The following is a 22,471-nucleotide window of genomic DNA, read 5'->3' as shown; positions in this document are numbered from 1 at the left end:
TTGATTTTATTAATGAGTTTAAGTTTTTTGTTTTATGTAAAAGTTTAAGGACAAAGATGTAATATTCAGTTTTATTTATTTAAATTGAAACCCATGTATTGATTTCACGTTAAGTCTGAAGGCCATTTTTCGATATTATGAATGTAATCAAACATTAAACATTATAATGTTTGTCCAGAACATTGTGTGTCTTTAGAGCCTTTTTCACTGCTGCAGGAGGAGGCGCCAGAGAGCTGCTGGTTGTGTCCATGACAGGAGTCCTGAGGCCCAAACACAGAGCCCTGAGGCCCAAACACAGAGCCCTGAGGCCCAAACACAGAGCCCTGAGGCCCAAACACAGAGCCCTGAGGCCCAAACACAGAGCCCTGAGGCCCAAACACAGAGCCCTGAGGCCCAAACACAGAGCCCTGAGGCCCAAACACAGAGTCTTGAGGCCCAAACACAGAGCCCTGAGGCCCAAACACAGAGCCCTGAGGCCCAAACACAGAGTCCTGAGGCCCAAACACAGAGCCCTGAGGCCCAAACACAGAGTCTTGAGGCCCAAACACAGAGCCCTGAGGCCCAAACACAGAGCCCTGAGGCCCAAACACAGAGTCTTGAGGCCCAAACACAGAGCCCTGAGGCCCAAACACAGAGCCCTGAGGCCCAAACACAGAGTCCTGAGGCCCAAACACAGAGCCCTGAGGCCCAAACACAGAGTCCTGAGGCCCAAACACAGAGCCCTGAGGCCCAAACACAGAGCCCTGAGGCCCAAACACAGAGCCCTGAGGCCCAAACACAGAGCCCTGAGGCCCAAACACAGAGTCTTGAGGCCCAAACACAGAGCCCTGAGGCCCAAACACAGAGCCCTGAGGCCCAAACACAGAGTCCTGAGGCCCAAACACAGAGCCCTGAGGCCCAAACACAGAGTCTTGAGGCCCAAACACAGAGCCCTGAGGCCCAAACACAGAGCCCTGAGGCCCAAACACAGAGTCTTGAGGCCCAAACACAGAGTCCTGAGGCCCAAACACAGAGCCCTGAGGCCCAAACACAGAGCCCTGAGGCCCAAACACAGAGTCCTGAGGCCCAAACACAGAGTCCTGAGGCCCAAACACAGAGTCCTGAGGCCCAAACACAGAGCCCTGAGGCCCAAACACAGAGCCCTGAGGCCCAAACACAGAGCCCTGAGGCCCAAACACAGAGCCCTGAGGCCCAAACACAGAGCCCTGAGGCCCAAACACAGAGCCCTGAGGCGCCTCCCTCTGGCCCACATCCAGGGGGCGCTGTCATTTAACACATTATGACACTAAGATAGACTTTTATCTGCAGAAATATTACACTTGAACACTAATTAGACCTTTGTGAAGCAGAAATAATTCAGAAATCAGAATCAGAATAAGGTTTATTTCCATTGTCAATGAACAAAATTCTAAAACATAGGAACAATAAAATAAACCAGTTTGACTAAAATGATCTTTAATGTAAACAGGGGAAAAGTTAGAACCATAACCAGTGTGAGAGGTTAAACCCCATGAAGGCTGTAATATGGTGTTATTCACTGAAGCGCCCCCTGGTGGTTCAGGGCAGGTTCTCCACGTTGACCTTGGACAACGTCACGTCGTTGTAGATTTTCATCCAGACGATGGCGCCGAGGTTCTGTTCTCTGTGTTTGAACTCCACAAGGTGAGAGTTATTCACAGCCACTTTGAAGCTCGAGCTCGTCACCAGGAACTTCATCTGCAACGCAAAGAAAAGAAGTCTCAGTTCAGACCCGGTTCAGACCCGGTTCAGTCTCGGTTCAGACCCGGTTCAGACCCGGTTCAGTCTCGGTTCAGACCCGGTTCAGACCCGGTTCAGTCTCAGTTCAGACCCGGTTCAGACCCGGTTCAGTCTCAGTTCAGACCCGGTTCAGACCCGGTTCAGACCCGGTTCAGTCTCAGTTCAGACCCGGTTCAGACCCGGTTCAGTCTCGGTTCAGACCCGGCCTCACCTCAAAGTTCTGGCCCGGTCCAAAGGGGAAGCGTGGCATGTCCCGCTCTTCTTTGCCCCAGGCGTTTCTGATTTGACTGTTTCGGACGATGGTCTTTTTGCCCTCGTCGTTGAATCGTGGGTTAAAGTGGAACACGAGGTCAGACGCGCTGCAGAAGTCGATGGTGAACCTGAAAACACCAGTATCCATGACAACCATAATCACATCAGACCATCAAATATTGTTCACAATATACGACCAGGCCTTCCAGTACTAAAGTCCTGGAGGATGGGAGGGCATCTGACTCACATGTTGGGATGAGGTTTGACGGTTCCTGCGATGGTGATGAGCATTTTGTCTCGGAGTCCAGAAGGAAACTGTTGCTTGAACGGCACCGCCTGAAACCAAACACCATGAGTCTGTGCAGCTAACGCTTTTAGCCTCATTCAAATGGCCACACGAACGCGTCAGATGGAATATTTCACTTAATGTCCTGAGCTGCCCGGTCTCATAACGACTACGGGACAAAACATCCTTAAAAGAAAAGAGTAAAATCGGTAACGATGGTCGATCTCTTATCAGAACATGGAGCTTTACCCAAGTGAAGGTTCTTTTAAGTTCTTTTAGACTCGTTTGGGATCATTTCAGATTGTTTCGGTTCTTTTAGGATTAGTCTCACCAGGTTCATCTGAGGAGCCACAGGGAAACTTGGGCCAGGACCAGGACCAGGACCAACAGCGGGACCTGCAGGCCATGAGGGGTTTGCCGGCTGAGACGGACCAGAAGGCCACCCTCCTGGACCTGAGGGACCTGAGGGACCTGAAGGACCTCCAGGCCATGAGGGGTTTGCCGGCTGAGACGGACCAGAAGGCCACCCTCCTGGACCTGAGGGACCTGAAGGACCTCCAGGCCATGAGGGGTTTGCCGGCTGAGACGGACCAGAAGGCCACCCTGCTGGACCTGCTGGACCTGAGGGCTGAGGAGGAGCTCCAGGCCATGTCGGGTTGGACGGCTGACCTGAAACAAAAACAGTGAGAGAAGTTCTGACGTGAGGTTCTTCTGAGTTGGACCAAGTATGGACCAGGCTCAGATCTGTTGAATGTGGTGGGACTGTACCCGAGGCAGACTGTACCTGGGGCAGACTGTACCCGGGGCAGACTGTACCTGGGGCAGACTGTACCCGGGGCAGACTGTACCTGAGGCAGACTGTACCCGGGGCAGACTGTACCTGAGGCAGACTGTACCCGAGGCAGACTGTACCTGATGCAGACTGTACCTGATGCAGACTGTACCCGAGGCAGACTGTACCTGAGGCAGACTGTACCCGAGGCAGACTGTACCTGATGCAGACTGTACCCAAGGCAGACTGTACCTGATGCAGACTGTACCTGATGCAGACTGTACCCCGGGCAGACTGTACCTGAGGCAGACTGTACCTGAGGCAGACTGTACCCGAGGCAGACTGTACCCGAGGCAGACTGTACCCGGGGCAGACTGTACCTGAGGCAGACTGTACCCGAGGCAGACTGTACCTGATGCAGACGGTACCCGAGGCAGACTGTACCTGGGGCAGACTGTACCTGAGGCAGACTGTACCTGGGGCAGACTGTACCTGAGGCAGACTGTACCTGAGGCAGACTGTACCCGAGGCAGACTGTACCTGATGCAGACTGTACCCAAGGCAGACTGTACCTGATGCAGACTGTACCTGATGCAGACTGTACCCCGGGCAGACTGTACCTGAGGCAGACTGTACCTGAGGCAGACTGTACCCGAGGCAGACTGTACCCGAGGCAGACTGTACCCGGGGCAGACTGTACCTGAGGCAGACTGTACCCGAGGCAGACTGTACCCGAGGCAGACTGTACCTGATGCAGACGGTACCCGAGGCAGACTGTACCTGGGGCAGACTGTACCTGGGGCAGACTGTACCTGAGGCAGACTGTACCTGAGGCAGACTGTACCCGAGGCAGACTGTACCCGGGGCAGACTGTACCTGAGGCAGACTGTACCTGAGGCAGACTGTACCCGAGGCAGACTGAACCCGGGGTGGACCCGCACGTACCTGGCCAGGTGGGGTTGTTGTTCTGTCCTGGCCACGCTCCTCCGCCTCCTGATTGGTTGTTAGGCCAGTCGCCGAGAGCGTCTGAGAGCTGCACAAAGGTCAAGGGTCGTGAGCCTTAGGAAACTATTACTTACTATTACATACGTCATAAGGCGCTGGTACAGCTGGCAGCCCGGTGTAAACGCTCTCTCTTCTTTCTCACACTTATTGTGCTTTATCTCCTATATTTTGTAAATATAGTTAGTATATTTTTTCTATTTTACTGTACGATAGGGACACGCGCTGGAATAGTTTTTTAATTCAACTGTTTTTGACTTTTTTCGGCTGGATTTGAGCGTTTTTCGTTTGCGTTCGTTGTGTTGTTGTGACGTGAGCTAGCTCCGCCCCCCGCGCCCTCCGGCCGCGCTAAAGTACGGCGTGTCGTCGGTACACGTTTATATACACGTTTATATGAAAGAGGAACTTCACGAACGATCGGGACACGCACTGGAATCGCTTTAAATTAACTTGTTTTGACTTTATTCGGCTGGATTGAGTGTTTTCGTCGTGTCGTTGCGATGTTGTTGTTGTTGTTGTTGTTTTATGGCGGTTGGCATCCAAGTGTTGCATTAACGCCAGACTTTATTCCTCAGACTCTGTCGTAGTCCTCAGACTGTCGTAGTCCGTAAAAGTACTCCTTCCATTGCTTTGGTGTTACAAAGCCCATGAGGTCATGATATGTCTTTGTGACTAGAATAGTTGTTGTTGTCTCAGAGACCAACCGGCTTTATTCCAGGGAGACTCTTCTTCATCTTCCTCTCCTTCTTTGACGTTCGGTGCTTCCACCGTACAGCTTTATTCTTTAGGCTTCATTCTATAGGCTTTAATATTTCCACTGATGTCGCTGCTTGGTAGCCGTGCGTCTACGAGACTGGGCGAGGACAGGAGACCACCCCCACCCCCATCTCGTCACTCTGATCACCCTGACTCCCCAAAAGCAGACCCCCATCACTCCGACTCCCATTTAGCGCCTTTAGCCTGTTTTCTATATCTGCCCAATCAAGCTCCTTTGTTCCAAGGAATCTCCCTGCAGCTTTAGCAATGATCCTGATCCTTTCAGTTCTGCTTTGAGTCTGAGCAGCACAGTTTACAACATCCACCATAAAGAGCACAAAATCCTCTCTATCCACAACCAGGGTATTCTCATTCATTCTGGAACCTGCACACTTGGGACCTCCACTCTTGAAACCTTCACACTTCTTGGGAGCCACGCTGGCCTTTCTCATTTCGCCCTGGCTGGGAGCAGCGCTGGCTCCTCTCTCTGTATTTACTCTAAACTCGTTACTTGAAACTTTCTTGACTGCATCTGCATAGGATATACCTTGAGAGACCTTTATTTTCTGCACCTCAGCAGCTCTTTTGCTAAACCTGCATCCCCCGTAGGCAGAGCTATGTTCTTCCCCACAGTTACAGCACTTCAGTTTTGCTCCCACGTCACACTTCCCATACTCATGATCTCCTGCACATTTACCACATCTTTGCCTCCCTCTACAGACCGCTGCAATATGCCCAAAGCGCTGGCACTTAAAGCAACGCAGGGGCGGTGGAACATATGGCCTAACGTCATGGCACATGAACCCAATGAACACCTTACTAGGCAGGCACCTCCCTTCAAGTGTTACCATTACCGACAAGCTGTCACATCTTACCCCAGACCGGGTCACCTTCAAACGCCTAGCGTCCACCACCGTAACTCCCGTCAAATTCTCCTTAACTTCATCCACAGACGTCGCCGTAGGGACACCTACGATAACTCCTCTGAGGACACTCGCACTCTTGATCACTCCCACAGCTACAGTTAGGCTCTTTGACAATGCCACTGAATTCCACTCCTTAAAGGATGCACTATCCTGTGCAAGCTTTATGATCACCTTACAGTCTCTGCTCTCACCCCGGATATCAATAGCTTCAGCCTCATCCTGCTGCTCATTCCCAGAACCCTCGGACGAGCTAAGGGACTTTTTACGTTTCCGGGCACGTGCAGGCAGAAAGGGCTGCTCCTCCACGCCGTCCAGAACGTCTTCCATCCCCGATCCACTCTCCTCCGCCATCTCCCGTCTCTCCAGACCGGGTATTGAGCAAGGTCTCCTCACAGTTTTAGTCCAGGGCTTGTTCTTCCTCAGACTGTTGTTTCAGAGTCCGACCGGCTTTTCAATGGCCGGCAACCGTAGTCCGTAAAGTTTCAGAGACGATGTGTCTTGGCTCTGAGTCCCCCGGCTCCGGCCCCGCCCCCGGCTCCGGCCCCGCCCCCCGGCTCCGGCCCCGCCCCCCGGCTCCGGCCCCGCCCCCCGGCCGGCGCCGTACCGCGTTTCCACAAAGGAGGAACTCATGAAACTGCAGAGAACAGTCGTCTTACCCGGAGATCGTCACGTTATCCTGTCGCAATACTGACCTAACCTAATACTGATGTGCAATTCTGTCATATGTGCAATTACTGTGAAATTCATGTGCAATCTATGTGCTGTCGTGACACATATTCATGTGCAATTACTGTCGTGATCACATGACATGGTATTTATTTATTTATTTGTCTATGGGAGTTTTTATTTATTTATAGGAGATCTTCTACTGAAAGTGTTTTTCAGACTTCCTATAAGTGATCTGTTCTTCTGGATCTACCTCTGTATCTACCTGCGTTGCACCAATGAAATTTCCCCATGTGGGACAATAAAGGAATATCTTATCTTATCTTATCTTACTTCCTTCACTTGATGAATCGCTCAATAGTATTTTAGTCGACTAACATTTATTTTAGTCAATTTGTTGATTCAGATTATGAGGACAAACTATTTCAGTCATAAATCTGCAGTTTGCACGTTCTGCTGATGTCGTCCCTGAAGCAGCTGAACAACTTCTGCACATTCAGTCTTCCTCTTTTTATTCAAAAACTCATCCCTGAAAATCACATGATTTTAATCCAACACTTTTGTCCTCAACATCATAACTCTTTCTGACTTTTTAAATAATCGTAATAGTTTGAGTCCATCTGAAGGTTCTTGGTTTGGTGGGAGGGCATCTGTGGTAAATATCATCCTAGTTTTACTTCTGTTAAGTTGCACTTTGTGAAGACATTTAGAAAAATAAGACTTCAAGATGACAAAAGTCCCTCTGTGATGTCATCAATGTGAGGTCATCAGTGTGAGGTCATCAGTGTGACGTCATGAGTGTGATGTCATGAGTGTGATGTCATCAGTGTGATGTCATGAGTGTGAGGTCATCAGTGTGAGGTCATGAGTGTGACGTCATCAGTGTGACGTCATCAGTGTGAGGTCATGAGTGTGATGTCATCAGTGTGATGTCATGAGTGTGATGTCATGAGTGTGATGTCATCAGTGTGATGTCATGAGTGTGATGTCATGAGTGTGATGTCATGAGTGTGATGTCATGAGTGTGATGTCATGAGTGTGATGTCATCAGTGTGAGGTCATGAGTGTGATGTCATCAGTGTGATGTCATGAGTGTGATGTCATCAGTGTGATGTCATGAGTGTGATGTCATGAGTGTGATGTCATGAGTGTGATGTCATCAGTGTGATGTCATCAGTGTGATGTCATGAGTGTGATGTCATGAGTGTGATGTCATGAGTGTGATGTCATCAGTGTGAGGTCATGAGTGTGAGGTCATCAGTGTGAGGTCATGAGTGTGATGTCATCAGTGTGATGTCATGAGTGTGAGGTCATCAGTGTGAGGTCATGAGTGTGACGTCATCAGTGTGACGTCATCAGTGTGAGGTCATGAGTGTGATGTCATCAGTGTGATGTCATGAGTGTGATGTCATGAGTGTGATGTCATCAGTGTGATGTCATGAGTGTGATGTCATGAGTGTGATGTCATGAGTGTGATGTCATCAGTGTGAGGTCATGAGTGTGATGTCATCAGTGTGATGTCATGAGTGTGATGTCATCAGTGTGATGTCATGAGTGTGATGTCATGAGTGTGATGTCATGAGTGTGATGTCATCAGTGTGATGTCATCAGTGTGATGTCATCAGTGTGATGTCATGAGTGTGATGTCATGAGTGTGATGTCATGAGTGTGATGTCATGAATGTGATGTCATCAGTGTGATGTCATCAGTGTGATGTCATCAGTGTGATGTCATGAGTGTGATGTCATGAGTGTGATGTCATGAGTGTGATGTCATCAGTGTGATGTCATGAGTGTGATGTCATGAGTGTGATGTCATGAGTGTGATGCCATGAGTGTGATGTCATGAGTGTGATGTCATCAGTGTGATGTCATGAGTGTGATGTCATGAGTGTGATGTCATGAGTGTGATGTCATGAGTGTGATGCCATGAGTGTGATGTCATGAGTGTGATGTCATCAGTGTGATGTCATCAGTGTGATGTCATGAGTGTGATGTCATCAGTGTGATGTCATCAGTGTGATGTCATCAGTGTGATGTCATGAGTGTGATGTCATGAGTGTGATGTCATGAGTGTGATGTCATCAGTGTGATGTCATGAGTGTGATGTCATGAGTGTGATGTCATGAGTGTGATGTCATGAGTGTGATGCCATGAGTGTGATGTCATGAGTGTGATGCCATGAGTGTGATGTCATGAGTGTGATGTCATCAGTGTGATGTCATCAGTGTGATGTCATGAGTGTGATGTCATGAGTGTGATGTCATGAGTGTGATGTCATGAGTGTGATGTCATCAGTGTGATGTCATGAGTGTGATGTCATGAGTGTGATGTCATCAGTGTGATGTCATCAGTGTGATGTCATCAGTGTGATGTCATCAGTGTGATGTCATCAGTGTGATGTCATCAGTGTGATGTCATCAGTGTGATGTCATGAGTGTGATGTCATGAGTGTGATGTCATCAGTGTGATGTCATGAGTGTGATGTCATGAGTGTGATGTCATCAGTGTGATGTCATCAGTGTGATGTCATCAGTGTGATGTCATCAGTGTGATGTCATGAGTGTGATGTCATCAGTGTGATGTCATGAGTGTGATGTCATCAGTGTGATGTCATCAGTGTGATGTCATCAGTGTGATGTCATCAGTGTGATGTCATCAGTATGATGTCATCAGTGTGATGTTATCAGTGTGACATCATCAGTGTGATGTCATGAGTGTGATGTCATCAGTGTGATGTCATCAGTGTGATGTCATCAGTATGATGTCATCAGTGTGATGTTATCAGTGTGACATCATCAGTGTGACATCATCAGTGTGATGTCATCAGTGTGATGTCATGAGTGTGATGTCATCAGTGTGATGTCATGAGTGTGATGTCATGAGTGTGATGTCATGAGTGTGATGTCATGAGTGTGACGTCATCAGTGTGATGTCATCAGTGTGATGTCATCAGTGTGATGTCATCAGTGTGATGTCATGAGTGTGCGACACAGCTTGAACCATGGTTGGAATAAAAGGTGTTTTATGGTTGCTATGGTAACGCTGTGGAATCACCTCTGTCATATCTGTGCTCGTCCAACCAGGAAGTACAATTCTAAACTTTACACAAACGGACAAAATGTTGAGTCGAATGTGAAATATAATTGTGTTTCAGTGAAATGTGCATCTGACCAGTTCAAAGCGGGTCTAAACCAGGTCTAAACCAGGTCTAAAGCGGGTCTAAAGCGGGTCTAAAGCGGGTCTAAAGCGGGTCTAAAGCGGATCTAAAGCAGGTCTAAACCGGGTCTAAAGCAGGTCTAAACCGGGTCTAAAGCGGGTCTAAAGCGGGTCTAAAGCAGGTCTAAATCGGGACTGAAGCGGGTCTAAATCGGGTCTAAAGCAGGTCTAAACCGGGTCTAAAGCGGATCTAAAGCGGGTCTAAAGCGGGTCTAAAGCGGGTCTAAACCAGGTCTAAACAAGGTCCAAACCGGGTCTAAACCGGGTCTAAACCGGGTCTAAAGCAGGTCTAAAGCGGGTCTAAAGCAGGTCTAAAGCGGGACTAAAGCGGGTCTAAAGCGGGACTAAAGCGGGACTAAACCGGGTCTAAAGCGGGTCTAAAGCGGGTCTAAAGCGGGTCTAAAGCAGGTCTAAAGCAGGTCTAAAGCAGGTCTAAAGCGGGTCTAAAGCGGGTCTAAAGCAGGTCTAAACCGGGTCTAAACCAGGTCTAAACCGGGTCTAAAGCGGATCTAAAGCGGGTCTAAAGTAGGTCTAAAGCAGGTCTAAACCAGGTCTAAACAAGGTCCAAACCGGGTCTAAACCAGGTCTAAAGCGGGTCTAAAGCGGGTCTAAAGTAGGTCTAAAGCGGGTCTAAAGCGGGACTAAAGCGGGACTAAAGCGGGACTAAAGCGGGTCTAAAGCAGGTCTAAAGCGGGACTAAAGCGGGTCTAAAGCGGGTCTAAAGCGGGACTAAAGCGGGTCTAAAGCGGGTCTAAAGCGGGTCTAAATCGGGTCTAAAGCGGGTCTAAAGCGGGACTAAAGCGGGACTAAAGCGGGTCTAAATCGGGTCTAAATCGGGACTGAAGCGGGTCTAAATCGGGTCTAAAGCAGGTCTAAAGCAGGTCTAAACCGGTTCTAAAGCGGGTCTAAAGCGGATCTAAAGCGGGTCTAAAGCGGGTCTAAAGCGGGTCTAAAGCGGGTCTAAACCAGGTCTAAACAAGGTCCAAACCGGGTCTAAACCGGGTCTAAACCGGGTCTAAAGCAGGTCTAAAGCGGGTCTAAAGCAGGTCTAAAGCGGGTCTAAAGCGGGTCTAAAGCAGGTCTAAAGCGGGTCTAAAGCGGGTCTAAACCGGGTCTAAAGCGGGACTAAAGCGGGTCTAAAGCGGGTCTAAAGCGGGACTAAAGCGGGTCTAAAGCAGGTCTAAAGCGGGTCTAAACCGGGTCTAAACCGGGTCTAAAGCGGGACTAAAGCGGGTCTAAAGCGGGTCTAAAGCGGGACTAAAGCGGGACTAAACCGGGTCTAAAGCGGGTCTAAAGCGGGACTAAAGCGAGTCTAAAGCGGGTCTAAAGCGGGACTAAAGCGGCTCTAAAGCGGGTCTAAAGCGGGACTAAAGCGGGTCTAAAGCGGGTCTAAAGCGGGTCTAAATCGGGTCTAAAGCGGGTCTAAAGCGGGACTAAAGCGGGACTAAAGCGGGTCTAAATCGGGTCTAAATCGGGACTGAGGCGGGTCTAAACCGGGTCTAAAGCGGGTCTAAAGCAGGACTAAACCAGGTCTAAACCAGGTCTAAACCGGGTCTAAACCGGGTCTAAACCGGGTCTAAAGCGGGTCTAAAGCGGGTCTAAAGCAGGACTAAAGCAGGTCTAAAGCGGGTCTAAAGCGGATCTAAAGCGGGTCTAAAGCGGGTCTAAACCAGGTCTAAACAAGGTCCAAACCGGGTCTAAACCGGGTCTAAACCGGGTCTAAAGCAGGTCTAAAGCGGGTCTAAAGCAGGTCTAAAGCGGGACTAAAGCGGGTCTAAACCGGGTCTAAAGCGGGTCTAAAGCGGGACTAAAGCGGGTCTAAAGCAGGTCTAAAGCGGGACTAAAGCGGGTCTAAAGCGGGTCTAAATCGGGTCTAAAGCGGGTCTAAAGCGGGTCTAAAGCGGGACTAAAGCAGGACTAAATCGGGTCTAAAGCGGGTCTAAAGCCGGTCTAAAGCAGTTCTAAACCGGGTCTAAACCGGGTCTAAATCGGGTCTAAAGCAGGTCTAAACCGGGTCTAAAGCGGGACTAAAGCGGGACTAAAGCGGGACTAAAGCGGGACTAAACCGGGTCTAAAGCGGGTCTAAAGCGGGACTAAAGCGGGTCTAAAGCGGGTCTAAAGCGGGTCTAAACCGGGTCTAAAGCGGGTCTAAAGCAGGACTAAACCAGGTCTAAACCAGGTCTAAACCGGGTCTAAACCGGGTCTAAACCGGGTCTAAACCGGGTCTAAACCGGGTCTAAAGCGGGTCTAAAGCGGGTCTAAAGCAGGTCTATACCAGGTCTAAACCAGGTCTAAACCGGGTCTAAATCGGGTCTAAAGCGGGTCTAAATCGGGTCTAAAGCAGGACTAAATCGGGTCTAAAGCGGGTCTAAAGCGGGACTAAAGCGGGTCTAAATCGGGTCTAAAGCAGGACTAAATCGGGTCTAAAGCGGGTCTAAAGCGGGACTAAAGCGGGACTAAAGCGGGTCTAAAGCGGGACTAAAGCGGGACTAAAGCAGGACTAAACCCGGACAGGGCGGGGCCAGGTAAAACCGGTCCGTCTTCAGTGACAGAACCTTCTGGAATGTTCTGGCTTTGTTTTTTTCTCGAGGAGAAACATAAATCCACAAAGCAAACAGAGCCACGCCCAAATGTGACCTGGACATGTTTATGATGAAAATGAGAAATAGTTTCTGTCTTTGTTCTAAAAGCTCTTTATGTGTTTTAGAGACAAACACGAGTCCAGCGTGTGAGAGGTCAGAGGTCAGAGGTGTGGTCACTCTGTTTTATTATATTGTAGTTGTTCTTGTTTACTTTGTTCTGCTTTTGTTTAAGACGACAAAACCTTTATCACAAAATAGAGAAGTAAAGATCTCACTTATAGAGCTGTGTTCCTCTTGTAGCTCCGCCCCCTCACTTATAGCGCCGTGTTCCTCTTGTAGCTCCGCCCCCTCACTTATAGAGCCGTGTTCCTCTTGTAGCTCCGCCCCCTCACTTATAGCGCCGTGTTCCTCTTGTAGCTCCGCCCCCTCACTTATAGCGCCGTGTTCCTCTTGTAGCTCCGCCCCCTCACTTATAGAGCTGTGTTCCTCTTGTAGCTCCGCCCCCTCACTTATAGCGCCGTGTTCCTCTTGTAGCTCCGCCCCCTCACTTATAGCGCCGTGTTCCTCTTGTAGCTCCGCCCCCTCACTTATAGCGCCGTGTTCCTCTTGTAGCTCCGCCCCCTCACTTATAGCGCTGTTCCTCTTGTAGCTCCGCCCCCTCACTTATAGAGCTGTGTTCCTCTTGTAGCTCCGCCCCCTCACTTATAGAGCTGTGTTCCTCTTGTAGCTCCGCCCCCTCACTTATAGAGCCGTGTTCCTCTTGTAGCTCCGCCCCCTCACTTATAGAGCCGTGTTCCTCTTGTAGCTCCGCCCCCTCACTTATAGAGCCGTGTTCCTCTTGTAGCTCCGCCCCCTCACTTATAGAGCCGTGTTCCTCTTGTAGCTCCGCCCCCTCACTTATAGAGCTGTGTTCCTCTTGTAGCTCCGCCCCCTCACTTATAGAGCTGTGTTCCTCTTGTAGCTCCGCCCCCTCACTTATAGAGCTGTGTTCCTCTTGTAGCTCCGCCCCCTCACTTATAGAGCTGTGTTCCTCTTGTAGCTCCGCCCCCTCACTTATAGCGCTGTTCCTCTTGTAGCTCCGCCCCCTCACTTATAGAGCCGTGTTCCTCTTGTAGCTCCGCCCCCTCACTTATAGCGCTGTGTTCCTCTTGTAGCTCCGCCCCCTCACTTATAGAGCTGTGTTCCTCTTGTAGCTCCGCCCCCTCACTTATAGAGCTGTGTTCCTCTTGTAGCTCCGCCCCCTCACTTATAGAGCTGTGTTCCTCTTGTAGCTCCGCCCCCTCACTTATAGAGCTGTGTTCCTCTTGTAGCTCCGCCCCCTCACTTATAGAGCTGTGTTCCTCTTGTAGCTCCGCCCCCTCACTTATAGAGCCGTGTTCCTCTTGTAGCTCCGCCCCCTCACTTATAGCGCTGTTCCTCTTGTAGCTCCGCCCCCTCACTTATAGCGCTGTGTTCCTCTTGTAGCTCCGCCCCCTCACTTATAGAGCCGTGTTCCTCTTGTAGCTCCGCCCCCTCACTTATAGAGCCGTGTTCCTCTTGTAGCTCCGCCCCCTCACTTATAGAGCCGTGTTCCTCTTGTAGCTCCGCCCCCTCACTTATAGCGCCGTGTTCCTCTTGTAGCTCCGCCCCCTCACTTATAAAGCTGTGTTCCTCTTGTAGCTCCGCCCCCTCACTTATAGCGCTGTGTTCCTTTTGTAGCTCCGCCCCCTCACTTATAGAGCCGTGTTCCTCTTGTAGCTCCGCCCCCTCACTTATAGAGCTGTGTTCCTCTTGTAGCTCCGCCCCCTCATTTATAGAGCCGTGTTCCTCTTGTAGCTCCGCCCCCTCACTTATAGAGCCGTGTTCCTCTTGTAGCTCCGCCCCCTCACTTATAGAGCTGTGTTCCTCTTGTAGCTCCGCCCCCTCACTTATAGAGCCGTGTTCCTCTTGTAGCTCCGCCCCCTCACTTATAGAGCCGTGTTCCTCTTGTAGCTCCGCCCCCACACGAGTCCAGACTGTACCCGATTTTGTGGATTTATGTTTCTCCTCGAGAGAAAAACAAAGCCAGAACATTCCAGAAGGTTCTGTCACTGAAGACGGACCGGTTTTACCTGGCCCCGCCCTGCCCGAGTTTAGACCCGCTTTAGACCCGCTTTAGACCCGCTTTAGACCCTCTTGTCTGTGAAACTGGCCTCATTTATCAGACATGAGCTTGATAAATGAGGCTCACAACCTCGTCTGCTTCTGTCAGACTCTTGGACAGTGTGTGTGGGAGGAGCTATGTCTCTGTGGGAGGAGCATGTCTCTGTGGGAGGAGCATGTCTCTGTGGGAGGAGCATGTCTCTGTGGGAGGAGCGTGTCTCTGTGGGAGGAGCATGTCTCTGTGGGAGGAGCATGTCTCTGTGGGAGGAGCATGTCTCTGTGGGAGGAGCATGTCTCTGTGGGAGGAGCAAGAACAGACTGGACACCACTGTGTTTAAATGTGGAGACAGAAAAGTACTTTTGTACTTGTTACTTTTGTACTTGTTACTTTTGTACTTGTTACTTTTGTACTTTGTTACTTTTGTACTTTGTTACTTTTGTACTTGTTACTTTTGTACTTTGTTACTTTTGTACTTGTTACTTTTGTACTTTGTTACTTTTGTACTTTGTTACTTTTGTACTTGTTACTTTTGTACTTGTTACTTTTGTACTTTGTTACTTTTGTACTTGTTACTTTTGTACTTGTTACTTTTGTACTTGTTATTTTTGTACTTTGTTACTTTTGTACTTGTTACTTTTGTACTTGTTACTTTTGTACTTGTTACTTTTGTACTTTGTTACTTTTGTACTTGTTACTTTTGTACTTGTTACTTTTGTACTTGTTACTTTTGTACTTTGTTACTTTTGTACTTGTTACTTTTGTACTTTGTTACTTTTGTACTTGTTACTTTTGTACTTGTTACTTTTGTACTTTGTTACTTTTGTACTTGTTACTTTTGTACTTGTTACTTTTGTACTTTGTTACTTTTGTACTTGTTACTTTTGTACTTTGTTACTTTTGTACTTGTTACTTTTGTACTTGTTACTTTTGTACTTTGTTACTTTTGTACTTGTTACTTTTGTACTTGTTACTTTTGTACTTTGTTACTTTTGTACTTGTTACTTTTGTACTTTGTTACTTTTGTACTTGTTACTTTTGTACTTTGTTACTTTTGTACTTGTTACTTTTGTACTTTGTTACTTTTGTACTTGTTACTTTTGTACTTGTTACTTTTGTACTTGTTACTTTTGTACTTTGTTACTTTTGTACTTTGTTACTTTTGTACTTGTTACTTTTGTACTTTGTTACTTTTGTACTTGTTACTTTTGTACTTTGTTACTTTTGTACTTTGTTACTTTTGTACTTGTTACTTTTGTACTTGTTACTTTTGTACTTTGTTACTTTTGTACTTGTTACTTTTGTACTTGTTACTTTTGTACTTGTTACTTTTGTACTTTGTTACTTTTGTACTTGTTACTTTTGTACTTGTTACTTTTGTACTTGTTACTTTTGTACTTTGTTACTTTTGTACTTGTTACTTTTGTACTTGTTACTTTTGTACTTTGTTACTTTTGTACTTGTTACTTTTGTACTTTGTTACTTTTGTACTTGTTACTTTTGTACTTGTTACTTTTGTACTTTGTTACTTTTGTACTTGTTACTTTTGTACTTGTTACTTTTGTACTTTGTTACTTTTGTACTTGTTACTTTTGTACTTGTTACTTGTTACTTTTGTACTTGTTACTTTTGTACTTTGTTACTTTTGTACTTGTTACTTTTGTACTTGTTACTTTTGTACTTTGTTACTTTTGTACTTGTTACTTTTGTACTTTGTTACTTTTGTACTTTGTTACTTTTGTACTTGTTACTTTTGTACTTTGTTACTTTTGTACTTGTTACTTTTGTACTTGTTACTTTTGTACTTGTTACTTTTGTACTTTGTTACTTTTGTACTTGTTACTTTTGTACTTGTTACTTTTGTACTTGTTACTTTTGTACTTTGTTACTTTTGTACTTGTTACTTTTGTACTTGTTACTTTTGTACTTTGTTACTTTTGTACTTTGTTACTTTTGTACTTGTTACTTTTGTACTTTGTTACTTTTGTACTTGTTACTTTTGTACTTGTTACTTTTGTACTTTGTTACTTTTGTACTTGTTACTTTTGTACTTTGTTACTTTTGTACTTTGTTACTTTTGTACTTGTTACTTTTGTACTTGTTACTTTTGTACTTTGTTACTTTTGTACTTGTTACTTTTGTACTTGTTACTTTTGTACTTTGTTACTTTTGTACTTGTTACTTTTGTACTTTGTTACTTTTGTACTTGTTACTTTTGTACTTGTTACTTTTGTACTTTGTTACTTTTGTACTTGTTACTTTTGTACTTGTTACTTTTGTACTTGTTACTTTTACTTTTGTACTTGTTACTTTTGTACTTTGTTACTTTTGTACTTGTTACTTTTGTACTTGTTACTTTTGTACTTGTTACTTTTGTACTTTGTTACTTTTGTACTTGTTACTTTTGTACTTGTTACTTTTGTACTTGTTACTTTTGTACTTTGTTACTTTTGTACTTGTTACTTTTGTACTTTGTTACTTTTGTACTTTGTTACTTTTGTACTTGTTACTTTTGTACTTGTTACTTTTGTACTTGTTACTTTTGTACTTGTTACTTTTGTACTTGTTACTTTTGTACTTGTTACTTTTGTACTTGTTACTTTTGTACTTGTTACTTTTGTACTTGTTACTTTTGTACTTTGTTACTTTTGTACTTGTTACTTTTGTACTTGTTACTTTTGTACTTGTTACTTTTGTACTTGTTACTTTTGTACTTTGTTACTTTTGTACTTTGTTACTTTTGTACTTGTTACTTTTGTACTTGTTACTTTGTACTTGTTACTTTTGTACTTTGTTACTTTTGTACTTTGTTACTTTTGTACTTGTTACTTTTGTACTTGTTACTTTTGTACTTTGTTACTTTTGTACTTGTTACTTTTGTACTTGTTACTTTTGTACTTGTTACTTTTGTACTTTGTTACTTTTGTACTTGTTACTTTTGTACTTGTTACTTTTGTACTTTGTTACTTTTGTACTTGTTACTTTTGTACTTGTTACTTTTGTACTTGTTACTTTTGTACTTTGTTACTTTTGTACTTGTTACTTTTGTACTTGTTACTTTTGTACTTTGTTACTTTTGTACTTGTTACTTTTGTACTTGTTACTTTTGTACTTTGTTACTTTTGTACTTGTTACTTTTGTACTTTGTTACTTTTGTACTTGTTACTTTTGTACTTGTTACTTTTGTACTTGTTACTTTTGTACTTTGTTACTTTTGTACTTGTTACTTTTGTACTTTGTTACTTTTGTACTTTGTTACTTTTGTACTTGTTACTTTTGTACTTGTTACTTTTGTACTTTGTTACTTTTGTACTTGTTACTTTTGTACTTGTTACTTTTGTACTTTGTTACTTTTGTACTTGTTACTTTTGTACTTTGTTACTTTTGTACTTGTTACTTTTGTACTTGTTACTTTTGTACTTTGTTACTTTTGTACTTGTTACTTTTGTACTTGTTACTTTTGTACTTGTTACTTTTACTTTTGTACTTGTTACTTTTGTACTTTGTTACTTTTGTACTTGTTACTTTTGTACTTGTTACTTTTGTACTTGTTACTTTTGTACTTTGTTACTTTTGTACTTGTTACTTTTGTACTTGTTACTTTTGTACTTTGTTACTTTTGTACTTGTTACTTTTGTACTTTGTTACTTTTGTACTTTGTTACTTTTGTACTTGTTACTTTTGTACTTTGTTACTTTTGTACTTGTTACTTTTGTACTTGTTACTTTTGTACTTGTTACTTTTGTACTTTGTTACTTTTGTACTTGTTACTTTTGTACTTGTTACTTTTGTACTTTGTTACTTTTGTACTTGTTACTTTTGTACTTGTTACTTTTGTACTTTGTTACTTTTGTACTTGTTACTTTTGTACTTTGTTACTTTTGTACTTGTTACTTTTGTACTTGTTACTTTTGTACTTGTTACTTTTGTACTTTGTTACTTTTGTACTTGTTACTTTTGTACTTGTTACTTTTGTACTTGTTACTTTTGTACTTTGTTACTTTTGTACTTGTTACTTTTGTACTTGTTACTTTTGTACTTTGTTACTTTTGTACTTGTTACTTTTGTACTTTGTTACTTTTGTACTTGTTACTTTTGTACTTTGTTACTTTTGTACTTGTTACTTTTGTACTTGTTACTTTTGTACTTGTTACTTTTGTACTTTGTTACTTTTGTACTTGTTACTTTTGTACTTTGTTACTTTTGTACTTGTTACTTTTGTACTTGTTACTTTTGTACTTGTTACTTTTGTACTTTGTTACTTTTGTACTTGTTACTTTTGTACTTGTTACTTTTGTACTTTGTTACTTTTGTACTTGTTACTTTTGTACTTGTTACTTTTGTACTTGTTACTTTTGTACTTTGTTACTTTTGTACTTGTTACTTTTGTACTTGTTACTTTTGTACTTGTTACTTTTGTACTTTGTTACTTTTGTACTTGTTACTTTTGTACTTGTTACTTTTGTACTTTGTTACTTTTGTACTTGTTACTTTTGTACTTGTTACTTTTGTACTTGTTACTTTTGTACTTGTTACTTTTGTACTTTGTTACTTTTGTACTTGTTACTTTTGTACTTGTTACTTTTGTACTTGTTACTTTTGTACTTTGTTACTTTTGTACTTGTTACTTTTGTACTTGTTACTTTTGTACTTGTTACTTTTGTACTTTGTTACTTTTGTACTTTGTTACTTTTGTACTTGTTACTTTTGTACTTGTTACTTTTGTACTTTGTTACTTTTGTACTTGTTACTTTTGTACTTGTTACTTTTGTACTTTGTTACTTTTGTACTTGTTACTTTTGTACTTGTTACTTTTGTACTTTGTTACTTTTGTACTTGTTACTTTTGTACTTGTTACTTTTGTACTTGTTACTTTTGTACTTGTTACTTTTGTACTTTGTTACTTTTGTACTTGTTACTTTTGTACTTGTTACTTTTGTACTTTGTTACTTTTGTACTTGTTACTTTTGTACTTTGTTACTTTTGTACTTTGTTACTTTTGTACTTGTTACTTTTGTACTTGTTACTTTTGTACTTGTTACTTTTGTACTTTGTTACTTTTGTACTTTGTTACTTTTGTACTTGTTACTTTTGTACTTGTTACTTTTGTACTTTGTTACTTTTGTACTTGTTACTTTTGTACTTGTTACTTTTGTACTTGTTACTTTTGTACTTTGTTACTTTTGTACTTGTTACTTTTGTACTTGTTCCTTTTGTACTTTGTTACTTTTGTACTTGTTACTTTTGTACTTTGTTACTTTTGTACTTGTTACTTTTGTACTTGTTACTTTTGTACTTGTTACTTTTGTACTTTGTTACTTTTGTACTTGTTACTTTTGTACTTTGTTACTTTTGTACTTTGTTACTTTTGTACTTGTTACTTTTGTACTTTGTTACTTTTGTACTTGTTACTTTTGTACTTGTTACTTTTGTACTTGTTACTTTTGTACTTTGTTACTTTTGTACTTGTTACTTTTGTACTTTGTTACTTTTGTACTTGTTACTTTTGTACTTGTTACTTTTGTACTTGTTACTTTTGTACTTTGTTACTTTTGTACTTTGTTACTTTTGTACTTTGTTACTTTTGTACTTGTTACTTTTGTACTTGTTACTTTTGTACTTTGTTACTTTTGTACTTGTTACTTTTGTACTTTGTTACTTTTGTACTTTGTTACTTTTGTACTTGTTACTTTTGTACTTGTTACTTTTGTACTTGTTACTTTTGTACTTTGTTACTTTTGTACTTGTTACTTTTGTACTTTGTTACTTTTGTACTTGTTACTTTTGTACTTGTTACTTTTGTACTTTGTTACTTTTGTACTTGTTACTTTTGTACTTGTTACTTTTGTACTTGTTACTTTTACTTTTGTACTTGTTACTTTTGTACTTTGTTACTTTTGTACTTGTTACTTTTGTACTTGTTACTTTTGTACTTGTTACTTTTGTACTTTGTTACTTTTGTACTTGTTACTTTTGTACTTGTTACTTTTGTACTTGTTACTTTTGTACTTTGTTACTTTTGTACTTGTTACTTTTGTACTTTGTTACTTTTGTACTTTGTTACTTTTGTACTTGTTACTTTTGTACTTGTTACTTTTGTACTTGTTACTTTTGTACTTTGTTACTTTTGTACTTGTTACTTTTGTACTTGTTACTTTTGTACTTGTTACTTTTGTACTTGTTACTTTTGTACTTTGTTACTTTTGTACTTGTTACTTTTGTACTTGTTACTTTTGTACTTTGTTACTTTTGTACTTGTTACTTTTGTACTTGTTACTTTTGTACTTGTTACTTTTGTACTTGTTACTTTTGTACTTGTTACTTTTGTACTTTGTTACTTTTGTACTTGTTACTTTTGTACTTGTTACTTTTGTACTTGTTACTTTTGTACTTTGTTACTTTTGTACTTTGTTACTTTTGTACTTGTTACTTTTGTACTTGTTACTTTTGTACTTGTTACTTTTGTACTTTGTTACTTTTGTACTTGTTACTTTTGTACTTGTTACTTTTGTACTTTGTTACTTTTGTACTTGTTACTTTTGTACTTGTTACTTTTGTACTTTGTTACTTTTGTACTTGTTACTTTTGTACTTGTTACTTTTGTACTTTGTTACTTTTGTACTTGTTACTTTTGTACTTGTTACTTTTGTACTTGTTACTTTTGTACTTTGTTACTTTTGTACTTGTTACTTTTGTACTTGTTACTTTTGTACTTGTTACTTTTGTACTTTGTTACTTTTGTACTTGTTACTTTTGTACTTGTTACTTTTGTACTTTGTTACTTTTGTACTTGTTACTTTTGTACTTTGTTACTTTTGTACTTGTTACTTTTGTACTTGTTACTTTTGTACTTGTTACTTTTGTACTTTGTTACTTTTGTACTTGTTACTTTTGTACTTTGTTACTTTTGTACTTTGTTACTTTTGTACTTGTTACTTTTGTACTTGTTACTTTTGTACTTTGTTACTTTTGTACTTGTTACTTTTGTACTTGTTACTTTTGTACTTTGTTACTTTTGTACTTGTTACTTTTGTACTTTGTTACTTTTGTACTTGTTACTTTTGTACTTGTTACTTTTGTACTTTGTTACTTTTGTACTTGTTACTTTTGTACTTGTTACTTTTACTTTTGTACTTGTTACTTTTGTACTTTGTTACTTTTGTACTTGTTACTTTTGTACTTGTTACTTTTGTACTTGTTACTTTTGTACTTTGTTACTTTTGTACTTGTTACTTTTGTACTTGTTACTTTTGTACTTGTTACTTTTGTACTTTGTTACTTTTGTACTTGTTACTTTTGTACTTTGTTACTTTTGTACTTTGTTACTTTTGTACTTTGTTACTTTTGTACTTGTTACTTTTGTACTTGTTACTTTTGTACTTGTTACTTTTGTACTTTGTTACTTTTGTACTTGTTACTTTTGTACTTTGTTACTTTTGTACTTTGTTACTTTTGTACTTGTTACTTTTGTACTTGTTACTTTTGTACTTGTTACTTTTGTACTTTGTTACTTTTGTACTTGTTACTTTTGTACTTGTTACTTTTGTACTTGTTACTTTTGTACTTTGTTACTTTTGTACTTGTTACTTTTGTACTTTGTTACTTTTGTACTTGTTACTTTTGTACTTGTTACTTTTGTACTTTGTTACTTTTGTACTTTGTTACTTTTGTACTTGTTACTTTTGTACTTGTTACTTTTGTACTTGTTACTTTTGTACTTTGTTACTTTTGTACTTGTTACTTTTGTACTTTGTTACTTTTGTACTTGTTACTTTTGTACTTGTTACTTTTGTACTTTGTTACTTTTGTACTTGTTACTTTTGTACTTGTTACTTTTGTACTTTGTTACTTTTGTACTTGTTACTTTTGTACTTGTTACTTTTGTACTTGTTACTTTTGTACTTGTTACTTTTGTACTTGTTACTTTTGTACTTTGTTACTTTTGTACTTGTTACTTTTGTACTTGTTACTTTTGTACTTGTTACTTTTGTACTTTGTTACTTTTGTACTTTGTTACTTTTGTACTTGTTACTTTTGTACTTGTTACTTTTGTACTTGTTACTTTTGTACTTTGTTACTTTTGTACTTGTTACTTTTGTACTTGTTACTTTTGTACTTTGTTACTTTTGTACTT

At 41.8% G+C, this 22,471-nt stretch overlaps 1 protein-coding gene across 2 annotated transcripts in view; it reads right to left on the bottom strand.

The window, feature by feature from the left end:
* Positions 1-1,428: 1,428 nt before the first annotated feature.
* Positions 1,429-22,471, bottom strand: part of lgals3b (lectin, galactoside binding soluble 3b) — a 26,842-nt gene continuing 5,799 nt past the window's right edge. Inside the window, exons 3-8 of one of the 2 annotated variants that reach the window (XM_072464256.1) lie at positions 4,014-4,101; positions 2,909-2,965; positions 2,628-2,833; positions 2,258-2,346; positions 1,970-2,138; positions 1,429-1,716 (exon numbers count right to left, since the gene is read on the bottom strand). In XM_072464256.1, coding sequence (XP_072320357.1) covers positions 1,558-1,716; positions 1,970-2,138; positions 2,258-2,346; positions 2,628-2,833; positions 2,909-2,965; positions 4,014-4,101 — 768 coding nt within the window. In that variant the 3' untranslated portion in view covers positions 1,429-1,557. Of the gene's footprint in view, positions 1,717-1,969; positions 2,139-2,257; positions 2,347-2,627; positions 2,966-4,013; positions 4,102-22,471 lie in introns of both variants that reach the window. The other variant, XM_072464255.1, reaches the window with a different exon arrangement.

Source organism: Eucyclogobius newberryi, unplaced genomic scaffold (assembly GCF_026437365.1).
Source record: "Eucyclogobius newberryi isolate DKJ021-1_F unplaced genomic scaffold, fEucNew1.0.hap1 SCAF_42, whole genome shotgun sequence".
In the NCBI taxonomy this organism is placed as follows: domain Eukaryota; kingdom Metazoa; phylum Chordata; class Actinopteri; order Gobiiformes; family Gobiidae; genus Eucyclogobius; species Eucyclogobius newberryi.
The sequence above is the reverse complement of the archived record's forward strand: the minus strand, read 5'-3'. Positions and strand labels throughout refer to the sequence as shown.